Raw genomic sequence first — 16293 nt, forward strand, 5'->3', positions numbered from 1 at the left:
ACACACACACACACACACACACACACACACACACACACACACACACACAGATAAATCGCTCCCGACATTGTTGCATGTTGGTGGTCAGGTTGTGTGTGCTTTGCTGCACAAAAAAAGCAACAGAGGATACATGGACTTACCTTGAGGCATAATAAAAGTGACAAAACTGGTTTATAAGCAAAGTGACCAACTTTTACTTCCACAAACATTATGAATTGAACTCAAAGCGTGTGCGTACACAGTAGAAAACATGGAACAAACCTAAACAGTAGTCAAACATTTCCTTGCAGCTTTCATATGTCGGCGGCCTGGAGCTTGTAGACATGGCAGCAGACTTTGGTGTGCTTTTGTTCAATATGAATAATTGTGTCCTTGTCGAAGACCAGGTCATGTCGGAAGGTCTGAACGTACGACAACTCACTTCAGTACATCTGCACACGTCTTCCAAGCCTCTTCCAGTCCTTACCTCATCCCACGTTTCTGACAGGTCAACGGTCTTCAATACACGTCCACTCTGGTTGTCATGCAGTTGGATCCGAGCTCTTCCTTCCCCGTCTGCACCGTTGGTGACCACCACGGCTAAAAGGTCCAGCTCGTCCTCGTATTCCACCATGTGGAAAGTCTGAAATAGTGGTTGTTCTTGAACACGGGAAAGTTTGCACAAGGTGGGAAAACTGCGGCGAGCTGGAGAAAGGTTTGCTATTAAAAATATTTGTTCCAGAGCAGGAACTCTCATGAGAATAAATGTATCGTCATGTAAATATAACTAGTGTATAAAATAAGCTGGAAGTAACCAGCACCAGGCTGGAAAGTTCCTGCACACATAGCATTTCTGGTAGAATAATACACAACTCACATTATGTGTTTCCTGTAGTGACTGTGCCGGAGGTGAACATGTGAAGTTAATTATTTTTATATAGCACTTTTCTCTAGGGACTCAAAGCGCGTTTACATAGTGAAACCCAATATCTAAGTTCCATTTAAAGCAGTGTGGGTGGCACTGGGAGCAGGTGGGTAAAGTGTCTTGCTCAAGGACACAATGGTAATGACTAAGATGGCAGAAGCGGGGATCAAACCTGGAACCCTCAAGTGTTTGGCACGGCCGAGCTATACCACCTCATGTATTCTACTGATGTGGCAAATTATGACGCGGGCAATCTGTCGCAGCACCAAGCAAATACTCTCAAGATCCCCATCATATCAATTCCTTGATGTGATCGAAATTATTTAAGGTGTACTACACAAAAAAAACGTAGCGTTATTAATATCAGTACTACAGATACCATCAACAAAACATCCTCAAAACAGCCCACTACTTATAATATGGCCTTTTTAAACATCAGATCATTGCTTCCCAAAACGTTATTAGTTAATGAGGTCATTAGAGACAACAATGTTAATGTCATTGGTCTTAGCAAAACCTGGCTAAAACCAGATTAATTTTTCCCGCTTAACGATGCATCTCCTAAGTATACGAGTGCACTTATTGCCCGTCCCCTTAAAAGGGGTGGATGGGTCGCACTAATATCCAATGAAAACCTTAACCTTAGCCCTAACCTAAGTAATAATTATAAATCATTTTAAGTGCTTAATATGATGTCTGGCACACCAATACCGCTCTATCTGGCTGTTATCTATCACCCCTCCTGGGCCCTATTCGGACTTAATCATAGAATTTTCAGTTTGTCACTGATCTAGTGAGGGATGTAGATAATATAACTATAATGTCGGATTTTAACATCCATATGAGTACCGCATCAAACCCTCCGTGTGTGGCGCTCCAGACTATCATTGATAGCTGTGGTCTTACATAAATAATAAATGAACCCACGCATCGCAACAATAATACGATAGACCAAGTTCTTGTGCGGCGTGTCACCACCTTGCAAGTTATGATACTCCAGTACACTAAAGTAATGTCCGATCATTGCCTTATAATTACCAATTCGGCTGATGACTTTATGAATTTCTTTAATAAGAAACTCATTAGAAAGGAAATTAAAGAGAACATGTCCGAGCTAAAACTGGGATCTATTAACGCAGATACGAATGTATGTATGCCGGATATTGCCCTCCAACATAATCTGTCTCTTTTTGAAGAAATAACATTAGAGAAACTCCTGCGACTTTCAAAATGAGACAAAACACACATGTTTAATTGACCTACTTCCTGGGAAACTTGTTAACATCTAATACAATTTCCCAACTCATATGGAAATGGGGTTTGTACCTGTATAGCGCTTTTCTACCTTTTTAAGGAACTCAAAGCGCTTTGACACTATTTCCACATTCACCCATTCACACACACACATTCACACACTGATGGAGGGAGCTGCCATGCAAGGCTCTAACCAGGACCCATCAGGAGCAAGGGCGAAGTGTCTTGCTCAAAGACACAAGGGACGTGACTAGGATGGTAGAAGGAGGGGATTGAACCAGTAACCCTTTTGATTGCTGCCACGGCCACTCTACAAATGTATGCCGGATATTGCCCTCCAACATAATCTGTCTCTTTTTGAAGAAATAACATTAGAGAAACTCCTGCGACTTTCTAAATGGGACAAAACACACATGTTTACTTGACCTACTTCCTGGGAAACTTATTAAGGAGCTTTTCGTAATATTAGGACTATCAGTGCTATAGTTGTGATCAAAATTATTCAACCCCCACACAATTTTGGTGTTTTAGCAAGTTGTACATTTATTCCGTATTTTGTTTATAGTCATATCAAATAAAGATGTGTCAAATAGACAAATGCAACTTCAATTGTAACACTGTATTTTACAAAATACCAAAAAATAACATTTTTCTTAATATGTCATTGACAAAATGATTCAAGCCCCTAGTTCCATGCATCTTTAGTACTTAGTAGAACAGTAATGACATCCTTCAAAGGTGATACATAAGCTTCTTGCAAGCATCTACAGTATTTTAGCCCATTCCTCTTGGACAAAGGCCTCCAGTTCATTCATATTCTTGGGCTTGTGTGCTGCAACTGCCTTCTTCAAGTCCCACCACAGCTTTTCTAGAGGATTTAGGTCTGGCCACTGTGAAGGACACTCCAGAGTCTTCCAGCCCTTATTCTGCCACCACTCTGATGTTGATTTGGAGGTATGCTTGGGATCCTTGTCCTGTTGGAAGGTCCAACGTCTCCCAAGCCTCAGCTTCCTCACTGACTTCATGACATTTGCAGCTAATATATCCTGCTAGGAAATAGAATTCATAATGCCTTGAACGCGCTGGAGATTCCCGGTACCTGAGGCAGAGAAACAGCCCCAGAGCAAGATTGACCCCCCACCATGCTTAACAGTAGGCAAGGTGTTCTTCTCTTTGTAAGCTTCATTTTTTCTCCTCCAGACATAACGTTGATTCATAGGCCCACAGAGTTCCAGTTTTGTCTCATCACTCCATAGAACTGTTTCCCAAAACCTTTGGGGTTAGTCCAGATGATTTTTGGCATACTGGAGTCTATTTTTCTTGTGCCTGGTAGTCAGAAGTGGGGTGCGCATGGGAGTTCTAACATGGAGGCCTTCATCTCGTAGTGCGCGCCTTATTGTCCGGGACGAAACCTGCGTTCCCCCCTCTGCAATGTCCTGTGGTATTTCCTCAGCTGTTACCCGGGGGTTTTTTCACCACTGTACGCTTCAAATACCGGACAGCAGTTGCATACAGCATCCTCTTTCTACCACGCCCAGGTAGTGTTTCCACTGTGCCTTTAGCTTTAAACTTGCGAATTATGCTCCCAACTGTGTCTCTTGGAATGTGTAATGTCATTGCTATTTTCTTATATCCATATCCTTTCTTATGAAGAGAAATGACCTCCTCTCTTGACTTCTTTGACCACTCCCTGGACTTCACCATGTTGCAAATACACCATTGACCATCTACAAGAAGCTGAGCGTCACAGTCTTTTTCAATCAGTTTAATTGTTGCTCGTTATGCTTCTAATCACATCTACAGGTGTTTTCAACACCTGATTGAAAAGACCTTATTCAAATTCTGTTCCTAAGAGTGATGATCTTCAAGGGGTTGAATAATTTTGTCAATGAGATATTAAGAAAAATGTCTTCTTTGGTATTTTGTAAAATACAGTGTTACAATTTAAGTTGCATTTGTCTTTTTGACACATCTTTATTTGATATGACTATAAACAAAATACTGAATAAATGTCCAACTTGCTAAAACAAATAAATTGAGTGGGGGTTGAATAATTTTGATCACAACTGTAGGTATAAAATACTACACGGTCTAGCTGCATCCTATTTTGCAGATTGTATTGTACCATATGTCCCAACAAGAAATCTGTGTTCAAAAAATTCTGGCTAATTAGTAATTCCAAGAGCCGAAAAAAAGTCTGTGGGCTATCCAGCATTTTATATTTGGGCTCCAGTACTCTGGAATGCCCTCGCGGTCGGTAACAGTTAGATATGCTACCTCAGTAGAAGCATTTAAGTCCCATCTTTAATGTCCGTCTACTTTGAGCTCTACAATAAAGCATCCATGCATCTTTCCATTTTCTACCAAACACTGTGGACATGTGGATTGTAGAGTGGGTAGGAGCTATTACTGAAAAACATGAATGATACCTCCAGATCTGGGTCATCATCCAGCTGCTGGATTCGTCTCTTCACTGCGCGCCCCGAGGAGGTGACAGTGACTTGTGAAGTGGGCTGCATTAGACGTAAAGAAGAAACACGACATTTTTTTTAAATGAAGGAACCAGCATGTGTGACAAAAATATGCTTGATTTGTCACCCAAAAGCTAACAGTCCCCTGTTTAAAAGTGCAAGACTTACAATGTTGTGTCGACGAGTTGCCATCGAGAAATCTTCAACTACCTTTGATGACAACTCACCAAGGATTTTTAGAATGCTGGGAGGAAAAAATATTGCATTTACCCGATGCAAAAGTCTTGTCTTTAGAAAGATAACAAAATAAGTTTATTAATCACATTCTCTTAAGAGTTAACTCATAATTAATCTTAATCGCAAGTGGAAGTAAATTTTTTTCTCTGTTGAAATATAAACCCAACATGGTCGCCTAAATAATTAGTTTTTTAATAAAAAAATAAAAACATGTTTTAGGGCCGTCATACAATTAAAACGTTTGATTGCGATTAATCACATTTTGTCCATATTTAACTCATAATAAAAACTATACCTTATTAAAATGTAAATGTGAAATTCGGGGGTGAAGCCAGCCAAAATAATTTGGTGTTATTTTATCCATAATATTTAAGGCTGTCAAACAAAAGATAACATTAAGACACACATATCAACCTGGGGTCTTTTGCAGTCCTTCAGTGCTCTATCTCTTCTCATTTTAAAATACAGTATATGTACAGTACAGGCCAAAAGTTTGGACACATTCTCATTCAATGCATTTTTTTTATTTATTTCCATGACTATTTACATTGTAGATTGTCACATCGAAACTATGAATGAACACATGTGGAGTTATGTACTTAACAAAAAAGGTGAAATAACTGAAAACATGTTTTATATTCTAGCATTTAGCATTCTCTCGATGTACTTCAAGAGGTAGTCACCTGAAAAGTGTGCTTGAAGCTCATGGAGAGAATGCCAAGTGTGTGCAAAGCAGTAATCAGAGCCAAGGGTGGCTATTTTGAAGAAACTAGAATATAAAACATCCATCCATTTTCTACCGCTTATTCCCTTTGGGGTCGCTGGTGCCTATCTCAGCTACAATCGGGCGGAAGGCGGGGTACACCCTGGATAAGTCGCCACCCCATCGCAGGGCCAACACAGACATGTTTTCAGTTATTTCACCTTTTTTTGTTAAGTGCATAACTCTACATGTGTTCATTCATAGTTTTGATATGACAATCCATCCATCCATCTATCAAATTTTCTACTGCTTGTCTCTTTCGGGGTTGTGGGGGCACTGGAGCCTTTCTCAGCTGTATTTGGGTGGTAGGCGGGGTACACCCTGTGACAATCTACAATGTAAATAGTCATGAAAATAAAGAAAACGAGGAGAAATGAAGAGGTGTGTTCAAACCTTTGGCCTGTACTGTATGTCTATTTTAAATGTTATTTATATTAATTTTTCCCAACTAAATTAGTTGTTTCTCTGTCAGTCTGGGCTCTGACGTACTGTAGCTGCACATGTGTCATTTACGTGTGTGTGTTTGGGGGCGTAACAAGTCAACCGGGAGGCATGTTAACTGACCACTGTGCCTACCTACCGACGCAATCAAATTATGCTTTGTTGAGGGGACAGAAAAGCAAGCTCAAATAAGCAACCACACGTTAAAAAACAAGCCGCCACTCTCAAACTTTACAGGCGACTTTAGAGAAAAAAGTTTCTTGTTGCTGTTTGTTCGTATAAAGAACACACAAATCACTGTTGTTTTTAATGCTGTTAACACTATTCTGTTACTGTGCAAATCTGTGTTTGTTGTACTGTATTACAAACCCCGTTTCCATATGAGTTGGGAAATTGTGTTAGATGTAAATATAAACAGAATACAATGATTTGCAAATCCTTTTCAGGCCATATTCAGTTGAATATGCTACAAAGACAACATATTTGATGTTCAAACTCATAAATATTTTTTTTGTTTGCAAATAATCATTAACTTTAGAATTTGATGCCAGCAACACGTGACAAAGAAGTTGGGAAAGGTGGCAATAAATACTGATAAAGTTGAGGAATGCTCATCAAACACTTATTTGGAACATCCCACAGGTGTGCAGGCTAATTGGGAACAGGTGGGTGCCATGATTGGCTATAAAAACAGCTTCCCAAAAAATGCTCAGTCTTTGACAAGAAAGGATGGGGCGAGGTACACCCCTTTGTCCACAACTGCGTGAGCAAATAGTCAAACAGTTTAAGAACAAAGTTTCTCAAAGTGCAATTGCAATAAATTTAGGGATTTCAACATCTACGCTCCATAATATCATCAAAAGGTTCAGAGAATCTGGAGAAATCACTCCACGTAAGCGGCATGGCCGGAAACCAACATTGAATGACGGTAACCTTCGGTCCTTCAGAATGGCACTGTATCTAAAACCGACATCAATCTCTAAAGGATATCACCACATGGGCTCAGGAACACTTCAGAAAACCACTGTCACTAGATACAATTTGCCGCTACATCTGTAAGTGCAAGTTAAAGCTCGACTATGCAAAGCGAAAGCCATTTATCAACAACATCCAGAAACGCCGCCGGCTTCTCTGGGCTCGAGATCATCTAAGATGGACTGATGGTAAGTGGAAAAGTGTTCTGTGGTCTGACGAGTCCACATTTCAAATTGATTTTGGAAATATTCGACATTGTGTCATCCGGACCAAAGGGGAAGCGAACCATCGAGACGGTTATCGAAGCAAAGTTCAAAAGCCAGCATGTGTGATGGTATGGGGGTGCATTAGTGCCCAAGGCATGGGTAATTTACACATCTGTGAAGGCACCATTAATGCTGAAAGGTACATACAGGCTTTGGAACAACATATGCTGCCATCTAAGCGCCGTCTTTTTCAGCAAGACAATGCCAAGCCACATTCAGCACGTTATAAAAGCGTGGCTTTGTAAAAAAAGAGTGCGGGTACTTTCCTGGCCTGCCTGCAGTCCAGACATGTCTCCCATTGAAAATGTTTGGCGCATTATGAAGCGTAAAATACGACAGCGGAGGCCCCGGACTGTTGAAGGACTGAAGCTCTACATAAAACAAGAATGGGAAATAATTCCACTTTCAAAGCTTCAACAATTAGTTTCCTCAGTTCCCAAATGTTTATTGAGGGTTGTTAAAATAAAAGGTGATAAAAGGTGAACATGCCCTTTCCCAACTACTTAAGCACGTGTTGCAGCCATGGAATTAATGATTTGCAAAAAAATAATAAAGTTGATGAGTTTGAACATCAAATATCTTGTCTTTGTGTGCATTCAATTGAATATGGGTTGAAAGGGATTTGCAAATCATTGTATTCAGTTTTTATTTACTTACACAATTTCCCAACTCATATGGAAACGGGATTTGTTAAAACAGATTACAATAATACATAATTTCTGAGTCTTGCTAGTGACGCCTCTGGTTCAAACTATCATGTAAATCCTCAATTGGCTGTAAACAAGAGACACGGCAGCGTTTCACTATTATGCTAGGAAAACGACAACCGTGATTACAACATTCACAAATAAATAGATCGCATTAGATTGTCCAGGTGTTCATAATACTATTTTGTGTTACTCACTTTATAGTGCTGGGCCCCTTATGAATAATTCTTCCTGAGTCGTCAGGATGGAAGAAAATCACATCGCTCTCTAAAGAACAACAGTTCATATTCTGGATTCCATTAGTGGCCTAAATTCATTAAAAAAAAGATTGGAAAACCTTTGAGTTGGGGAAATTTGAAAACATGAATTGCACATAAAAATAGTTGACATTTGCATGTTAAAGGGAAACATCATCACAATTTCAGAAGGCTTGAAACCAATAAAAATCAGTTCCCAGTGGCTTATTTTATTTTATCCCTAAAAAAAGCTTTAAAGTGCTCGATTTTCGCTATTTGCGATGCCACTGTCCATTTTCCTGTGACGTCACATAGTGATTCCAATACAAACAATGGCGACTAGCACAGCAAGATATAGCGACATTACCTCGGATTCAGACTCGGATTTCAGCGGCTTAAGCGATTCAACAGATTAAGCATGTATTGAAACAGATGGTTGGAGTATGGAGGCAGATACCAAAACCGAAATTGAAGAAGAAACTGAAGCTATTGAGCAAATAGCTATTGACGCCATTCGGCCATGCTAACACTATTCTGCGTTAGCATCGCCGGTAAAATGGTCAGACCAACCGATCAGGACTTTCTCATTGACACTGGATCAATAAGTCAATAACAACGACACTCACCTTTGTGATTCAGTTGACTTTATCGTTGAGAATGCATCTGCTTTGAGTGTCGCAGGATATCCAGACATTCTTGCCATCTATGTCGTAGCATCGCCGGTAAAAACCAAACGAGGGACTTTCGCATCTTTTGACACTGTCCATCCATCCGTCTTCTTCCGATTATCCGAGGTCGGGTCAAGGGGGCAGCAGCCTAAGTAGGGAAGCCCAGACTTCCCTCTCCCCAGCCACTTCGTCTAGCTCTTCCCGGGGGATCCCGAGGCGTTCCCAGGCCAGCCGGGAGACATACTCTTCCCAATGTGTCCTGGTTCTTCCCCGTGGCCTCCTACCGGTTGGACGTGCCCTAAACACCTCCCTAGGGAGGCGTTCGGGTGGCATCCTGACCAGATGCCCGAACCACCTCATCAGGCTCCTCTCCATGTGGAGGAGCAGCGGCTTTACTTTGAGTTCCTCCCGGATGGCAGAGCTTCTCACCCTATCTCTAAGGGAGAGACCCGCCACACGGCGGAGGAAACTCATTTGGGCCGCTTGTACCCGTGATCTTATCCTTTCGGTCATGACCCAAAGCTCATGACCATAGGTGAGGATGGGAACGTAGATCGACCGGTAAATTGAGAGCTTTGCCTTCCGGCTCAGCTCCTTCTTCACCACAACGGATCGGTACAATGTCCGCATTACAGAAGACGCCGCACCGATCCGCCTGTCGATCTCACGATCCACTCTTCCCTCACTCGTGGACAAGACTCCTAGGTACTTGAACTCCTCCACTTGGGGCAGGGTCTCCTCCCCAACCCGGAGATGGCATTCCACCCTTTTCAAGGCGAGAACCATGGACTCGGACTTTGAGGTGCTGATTCTCATTCTGGTCGCTTCACACTCTGCTGCAAACCGATCCAGTAAGAGCTGAAGATCCCGGTCAGATGAAGCCATCAGGACCACATCATCTGCAAAAAGCAGAGACCTAATCCTGCAGCCACCAAACCGGAACCCCTCAACGCCTTGACTGCGCCTAGAAATTCTGTCCATAAAAGTTATGAACAGAATGGGTGACAAAGGACAGCCTTGGCGGAGTCCAACTCTCACTGGAAACGTGTCCGACTTACTGCCAGCAATGCGGACCAAGCTCTGACACTGATCATACAGGGAGCGGACCGCCACAATCAGACAGTCCGATACCCCATACTCTCTGAGCACTCCCCACAGGACTTCCAGAGGGACACGGTCCAATGCCTTCTCCAAGTCCCCAAAGCACATGTAGACTGGTTGGGCAAACTCCCATGCACCCTCAAGAACCCTGCGGAGAGTATAGAGCTGGTCCACAGTTCCACGACCAGGACGAAAACCACACTGTTCCTCCTGAATCCGAGGATCGACTATCCGGCGTAGCCTCCTCTCCAGTACACCTGAATAAACCTTACCGGGAAGACTGAGGAGTGTGATCCCACCATAGTTGAAACACACCCTCCGGTCCTCCTTCTTAAAGAGAGGAACCACCACCCCGGTGTGCCAATCCAGAGGTACCGCCCCCGATGTCCACGCGATGCTGCACTGGAGCAACTTAAATCCGTCGATTGGTAAGTGTTTTTTTGCCATTAAATGTGGATGGAGGGAAAGGCTGGATGTAAATATAGCTACAAATGAGGCATAATGCACACAGCTAGCCTAAATAGCATGTTAGCATCGATTAGCATGCCGTGCTAATCGATGCACATTCTACGTAAATCAACTTGGATCCGTCCATGATCGTGTTGTTACACCCTCCGACAACACACCAACGAGGCATGATGTCTCCAAGGTACCGGCAAACAGTCGAAAAAACGGAAAATAACAGAGCTGATTTGACTCGATGTGGTAGGGAAACATGGCGTTGACGACCGATGTGACGTCACGTTCTGACGTCGTCGCTGAGAGAGCGATAAACAGAAAGGCGTTTAATTCGCCAAAATTCACCCATTTAGAGTTCGGAAATCGGTTAAAAAAATATATGGTCTTTTTTCTGCGACATCAAGGTATATATTGACGCTTACATAGGTCTGCTGATAATGTTCCCCTTTAAGAGTGAAACTGCACATGAAGGTCTTGCATGGACTACTCACAAGGTCAAATTGAGAGAAGTACAGAAGAACACAAGAAGCTTTTAACAGAAGAATAAAAGGACTGTCACAAACAGCTGTGCCCTAACCGCACTAACAAGTAGTGCTGACCACATTTGGCAAACCCCCCAACACTTCAACAGACATATGTCCAAAGATTCTTAGCAATTTTGTTCATACCATAGTCCTGTCTCTGAGTGAGCAAATGTGGTGAGTCCCGTGGTGACGCTTCTGTGGTGGTGTGTGAATATAGTGCCAAGGGAACCCTCCAATCTGCAGACCTGTATTTGAGCAGGGCACTTCAAAGAGCACAGGAGGTTGCTCTGCAAAAAAAGAATCACAGAAACAAATCTGTATAGGATTCTAGAGCTTTAATGGTTTTCAGACCAATGACACCCTAACCCAGGGGTAGGGAACCTATGGCTCTAGAGCCAGATGTGGCTCTTTTGATGACTGCATCTGGCTCTCAGATAAATCTTAGCTGACATTGCTTAACACGATAGTTATTAATAATTTCGCTGGTAATCACAGCGATAAATATAACGTGCAAAATATAAAAAATTCTCATGCATTTAAATCCATCCATCCGTTTTCTACCGCACCTGTTCAAGGAGTCGCATTAATGGTAAGAAGTATTTTATGTCACGATGGGGGGAGGTCGCAGCTTGCTGCAGGGTCGTTCCTCCAGGAAGGCAGACGGACTACTCGGGACATGGCATTTAGGACAAAACGTGATTTAATTTAAACTAAAAAAAGATACAAACAAAAATCGCTCACAGTGGAGGCACAACTTGTGCTAAGGAACAAAGCTAACGCATAAACAGACTATGAACATAAATCAAGCAAAACTTACTTGGCATGGCATGAAGCACGAAACTATGGCAAGGCATGAAACAAGTCAGCACAGAGCAAGAAAAGATCACATTGACGCCAGGGTGACTGACTGGCAAAGACAAGCTTAAATACTGCCTCTGATTAGAGTTTGGGAAGCAGGTGAGCGGGCATTTTGTCCACCAGAGACAGGTGGACAAAATGAGTAACCAGGGAAACTAGACAAGGGAGTGGAAAAAAACAGGAACTTGAGAGTCCAAAGGACAAACAGCACATGGCCAAACAAAAACATGATCAACAGAAATGACATTTTATTTATTATTGGTTAGCTTCAGAATAACAATGTTATTAAAAAGAATAAAATACTTATTACTCTAAAAATGTTGGTCTTACTCAAAAATGCACACATTTAGTTGTATTCAGTGTTAAAAAATATGATATGGCTCTCACGGAAATACATTTTGAAATATTTGGCTTTCATGGTTCTCTCAGCCAAAAAGGTTCCCGACCCCTGCCCTAACTGATAGAAAGATGGAGCACTTATACATCTTGTATAGAGTGTTGTTTTGAAATAAACTGCTCCTGAAAGTACAACGCTATTGTGCATGAAGATATTCAAATGCTTTGACTCTAATGTGCAAGGTACAGTGAGTAGGGTGGCTGTGGCACTGCTCTGTATCAACTACCCTACAATGTGCTGGATCTACAGGTGGAAATCATTGGGCACCTCACGATTCGATTACAATTTAGAAGCTTTGATTGATTGATTGATTGATTGATTGATTGATTGATACTTTTATTAGTAGATTGCACAGTACAGTACATATTCCGTACAATTGAACACTCCAATAAGTTTTTCAACTTGTTTAAGTCGGGGTCCACGTTAATCAATTCATGGTACAAATATATACTATCAGCATAATACAGTCATCACACAGGTCAATCATCATAGTATATACATTGAATTATTTACATTATTTACAATCTGGGGGGTGGGATGAAGAGCTTTGGTTGATATCAGTACTTCAGTCATCAACAATTGCATCAACAGAGAAATGGACATTGAAACAGTGTAGGTGTGACTTAGTAGGATATGTACAGCCAGCAGAGAACATAGTGAGTTCACATAGCAGAAGAACAAGTATATACATTAGAAGTACATTTCATTATTTACATTTGGTTATTTATAATCCGGGGAGATGGGATGTGAATGGAGGAGGGTATTAGTAAAGTGATGAAGTTGCCTGGAGGTGTTGTTTTAGAGCGCTTTTGAAGGAGGATAGAGATGCACTTACTTTTACACCTGTTGGGAGTGTATTCCACATTGATGTGGCATAGAAGGAGAATGAGTTAAAACCTTTCTTAGATCGGAATCTGGGTTTAACCTGGTTTTTTGAGCTCCCCCTGGTGTTGTGGTTATGGCGGAAGTAGTTTGACATGTACTTGGGTATCAGGGAGGTGTAGCGGATTTTATAGACTAGGCTCAGTGCAAGTTGTTTTACTCTGTCCTCCACCCTGAGCCAGCCCACTTTGGAGAAGTGGGTTGGATTGAGGTGTGATCTGGGGTGGAGGTCTAAAAGTAACCGGACTAGCTTATTCTGGGATGTTTGGAGTCTAGATTTGAGGGTTTTGGAGGTGCTGGGGTACCAGGAGGTGCAAGTGTAATGGAAAAAGGGTTGAATGAGAGTTCCCGCTAGAATCTTCAAGGTGCTTTTGTTCACCAGAGAGGAGATTCTGTAGAGGAATCTTGTTCTTTGGTTGACCTTTTTGATTACCTTGGTTGCCATTTTATCACAGGAAAGATTAGCCTCTAGAATGGAACCTAGGTAGGTGATCTCATCTTTCCTGGTGATAATAGTGTCACCCACTTTTATAGTGAAGTCACTGACTTTCAGAAGGTTGATATGGGACCCAAATAGGATGGAATCCGTTTTACCAAAGCTTGTTGTCAGCGAGCCAGGTGCAAATATTAAGGAGTTATGATTCGATTAAAAATATATTATTGATGCATCTTTAGTTTTCCATTTCTTTTGTTTTATAAATAAGCGTTAATCCCTTGCAACTTTAAAAAACAGTGCATTTGTAATAAGGAACCGTTAAATTAAATTAATTCCCATGACATTTATTAACTGAATGGAAATGTGTGCAAAATTGGAACATAAGTGCCCTATAATAAAGGAGCTGGTAGGATGTCGGACCTGAACAGCTGTACTTACAGCATGTACACAAAGCGATGATGGAGGTTTTTGGATGTTTTTAGAGTGCTTTACAGGCAGTATAGAGCAAATCTCATTAGCCCTATTGTTATCTGACTTTAGCTAACTTATTTACAAGTTAGAATGCATAAAAACAGAAAAACATATGGGTATACCCTTGCAGCTGGGATAGGCTCCAGCTGCCAAATGACAGAGAAAGAGACAAGCGGTAAAATTGGATGGATGCTTGTCTTACACAAGGACTGTGAATGATGAACAAAATTTTCATAAAAGTGCAGTTCCCCTTTAGAAATTATGACTTGTGTGGTGAAGCTGTTTTTTCATTTGCACATTTTTAGTAAGTAAAGTTTTAGTTAGTGGAGTAAAGAAAGTTAAGAACTAAGTTCATTATTAATTTAGTTTATTTATTTTAGCAAAACACAATTGAATAAAAAAAATAATCATTATTTATGAGTATCTTCTAATAAAGTATGCAATACATTTGGTTAGTACTTATTTTTAATCAGCCTTACCTGAGCCTATGTTTTTATGTGTGAATAATAATATTTGTGATTAACACGTTACTTCATATCATTTGACAAGGTGGTTAACCTGGTAAACTTTAAGTATATTATTGAATATGATTAAAATCAAGAGTAATATTAATACTTCAGTGTTACAAGATTTGAGTGGTCTCCGAAGTCAAAAAAGGTAAAAACCTTGAATCTATATTAAATCTTTTACACAAACACTGATAAACTTACCTGTAATCTGGATATTTACAGGAATGCCAAATGGGAATTCTCCCACTTTTTTGCCTTTGAGAAGTGTACTCGCCATTCCAAGTGCTAATCTCTCCTTCATGTACTAGAAGAAACAAAGTATGTATTTTAACTAACACACTCACACACATATATTTATGTAAACAAAAATATGCTGTATACTGCATAAACACACACATGTACACAGAAAGTTTAATAATTTAATAATACATTATTTTTTTATTATTATTATATTATAGTACAGTCAAAAAAGATATGGCAAAGCTTTTCATTAATATAGAAAAAACGTGTTAAGGTAACACCATCTTCTAATTTGCATAATGATGCATGCATGATGTAAGTCAAGGGTGTCCAAACTTTTCCCACTGAGGGCCGCACACTGAAAAATCAAAGCAAGCGGGGGCCATTTTGATATTTTTTATGTTAAAAACCAATACAATAAAGGTACAAAAAATATACATTTGGGACTCCACTCAAAAGGTTTGGTCAAAAAAATATAAAAAATGTGTCATTATTCAGTATTATTTTTATTATTATTCAAGGTTTATATTTCTAGATCAACATTAGATCTATCTGTCAATATAACATTATCAAAAGATTTAAGTTGTATGCTCTTTTTGTCAAAGAAAACCCTGTTTTTTTATGGAAAAAAACACAAAATATGTAATATTTTCACCAAATAAAAATTTTAAGTGGAATAGTTGAGATTATATAATAATTGGCGCCTTAAAAAGGTCAATAACTGTGAAATGTGAGGTAATATTGTATTGTCTGTATTGTATTGTGTTGTAAATATTCATGTTTGAAATAAACTAACAAAAGAAAAGAAAGAAAAGAAAAGAAAAACTCTTAACAACATTAATTTTATTCATTATTATTTATTTTTAGCAATGACACTTAAAAACAAGTTACACAACAATTATTAGGGATCCAAAAGGTACCTACTCATTAAAGTGTTAAAAATAAATGATACATTTTATTAACTGTTTACTTTTAACACGATAACCTCCAGATCAACTTCAGATTATAAGTTTAATTGTTGGGTTATTTTTTGTTTGTTTTAGGCCCTTTTTAAAACAAATAAAAGGAAAAACAGCTTACTTTTTTACATAGCAAACACAAAATACGCAGCATTTTCCCCAAAGAATATCTCAAAGTGGAATAATTAATGTGACATTATTGGAGCCTTGAATAGGTCAATAATTCATAATGTCATTGATTTTGATTCAGTATTATTTTTTAAAGAAAGAAACAGCCTGCATGGCAGCTTTGTGTTATTAGAGTCAACATTGCAACATTTTCTTGTTACATTTCACCTGTTGGCTCTTTTATAACACTTTTTATGTTTTTGTTTTTAAATAGTATTTTTACAATGTGCCGTGGGGCCGTTAAAAAATGACTTGTGGGCCGCCAATGGCCCCCGGGCTGCACTTTGGACACCCCTGATGTAACGGCTAAAAAAAATTGAATATTGTAACGGCTAAAAAAAATTGTTCCTGTACACAAATATTTAAA

General features: G+C 40.0%; 2 protein-coding genes across 5 annotated transcripts in view; one reads left to right on the forward strand and one right to left on the reverse strand.

The window, feature by feature from the left end:
- Positions 1–16293, reverse strand: part of dcaf17 (ddb1 and cul4 associated factor 17) — a 37967-nt gene that overhangs the window by 4175 nt on the left and 17499 nt on the right. The window contains exons 9-15 of one of the 4 annotated variants that reach the window (XM_061880045.1): positions 14761–14863; positions 11151–11293; positions 8216–8325; positions 4798–4873; positions 4588–4671; positions 467–622; positions 262–401 (exon numbers count right to left, since the gene is read on the reverse strand). In XM_061880045.1, the coding sequence (XP_061736029.1) occupies positions 294–401; positions 467–622; positions 4588–4671; positions 4798–4873; positions 8216–8325; positions 11151–11293; positions 14761–14863 (780 nt within the window). In that variant the 3' untranslated portion in view covers positions 262–293. The other 3 variants (XM_061880046.1, XM_061880047.1, XR_009802997.1) reach the window with 3 other exon arrangements.
- mettl8 (methyltransferase 8, methylcytidine) overlaps positions 10350–16293 on the forward strand; it is a 35648-nt gene continuing 29704 nt past the window's right edge. Inside the window, exon 1 of the mRNA XM_061880049.1 lies at positions 10350–10451. The gene's annotated coding sequence lies outside the window, so the exon portion shown is untranslated. The remainder of the gene's footprint in view (positions 10452–16293) is intronic.

This window comes from Nerophis ophidion, linkage group LG19 (genome assembly GCF_033978795.1).
Source record: "Nerophis ophidion isolate RoL-2023_Sa linkage group LG19, RoL_Noph_v1.0, whole genome shotgun sequence".
NCBI lineage: Eukaryota > Metazoa > Chordata > Actinopteri > Syngnathiformes > Syngnathidae > Nerophis > Nerophis ophidion.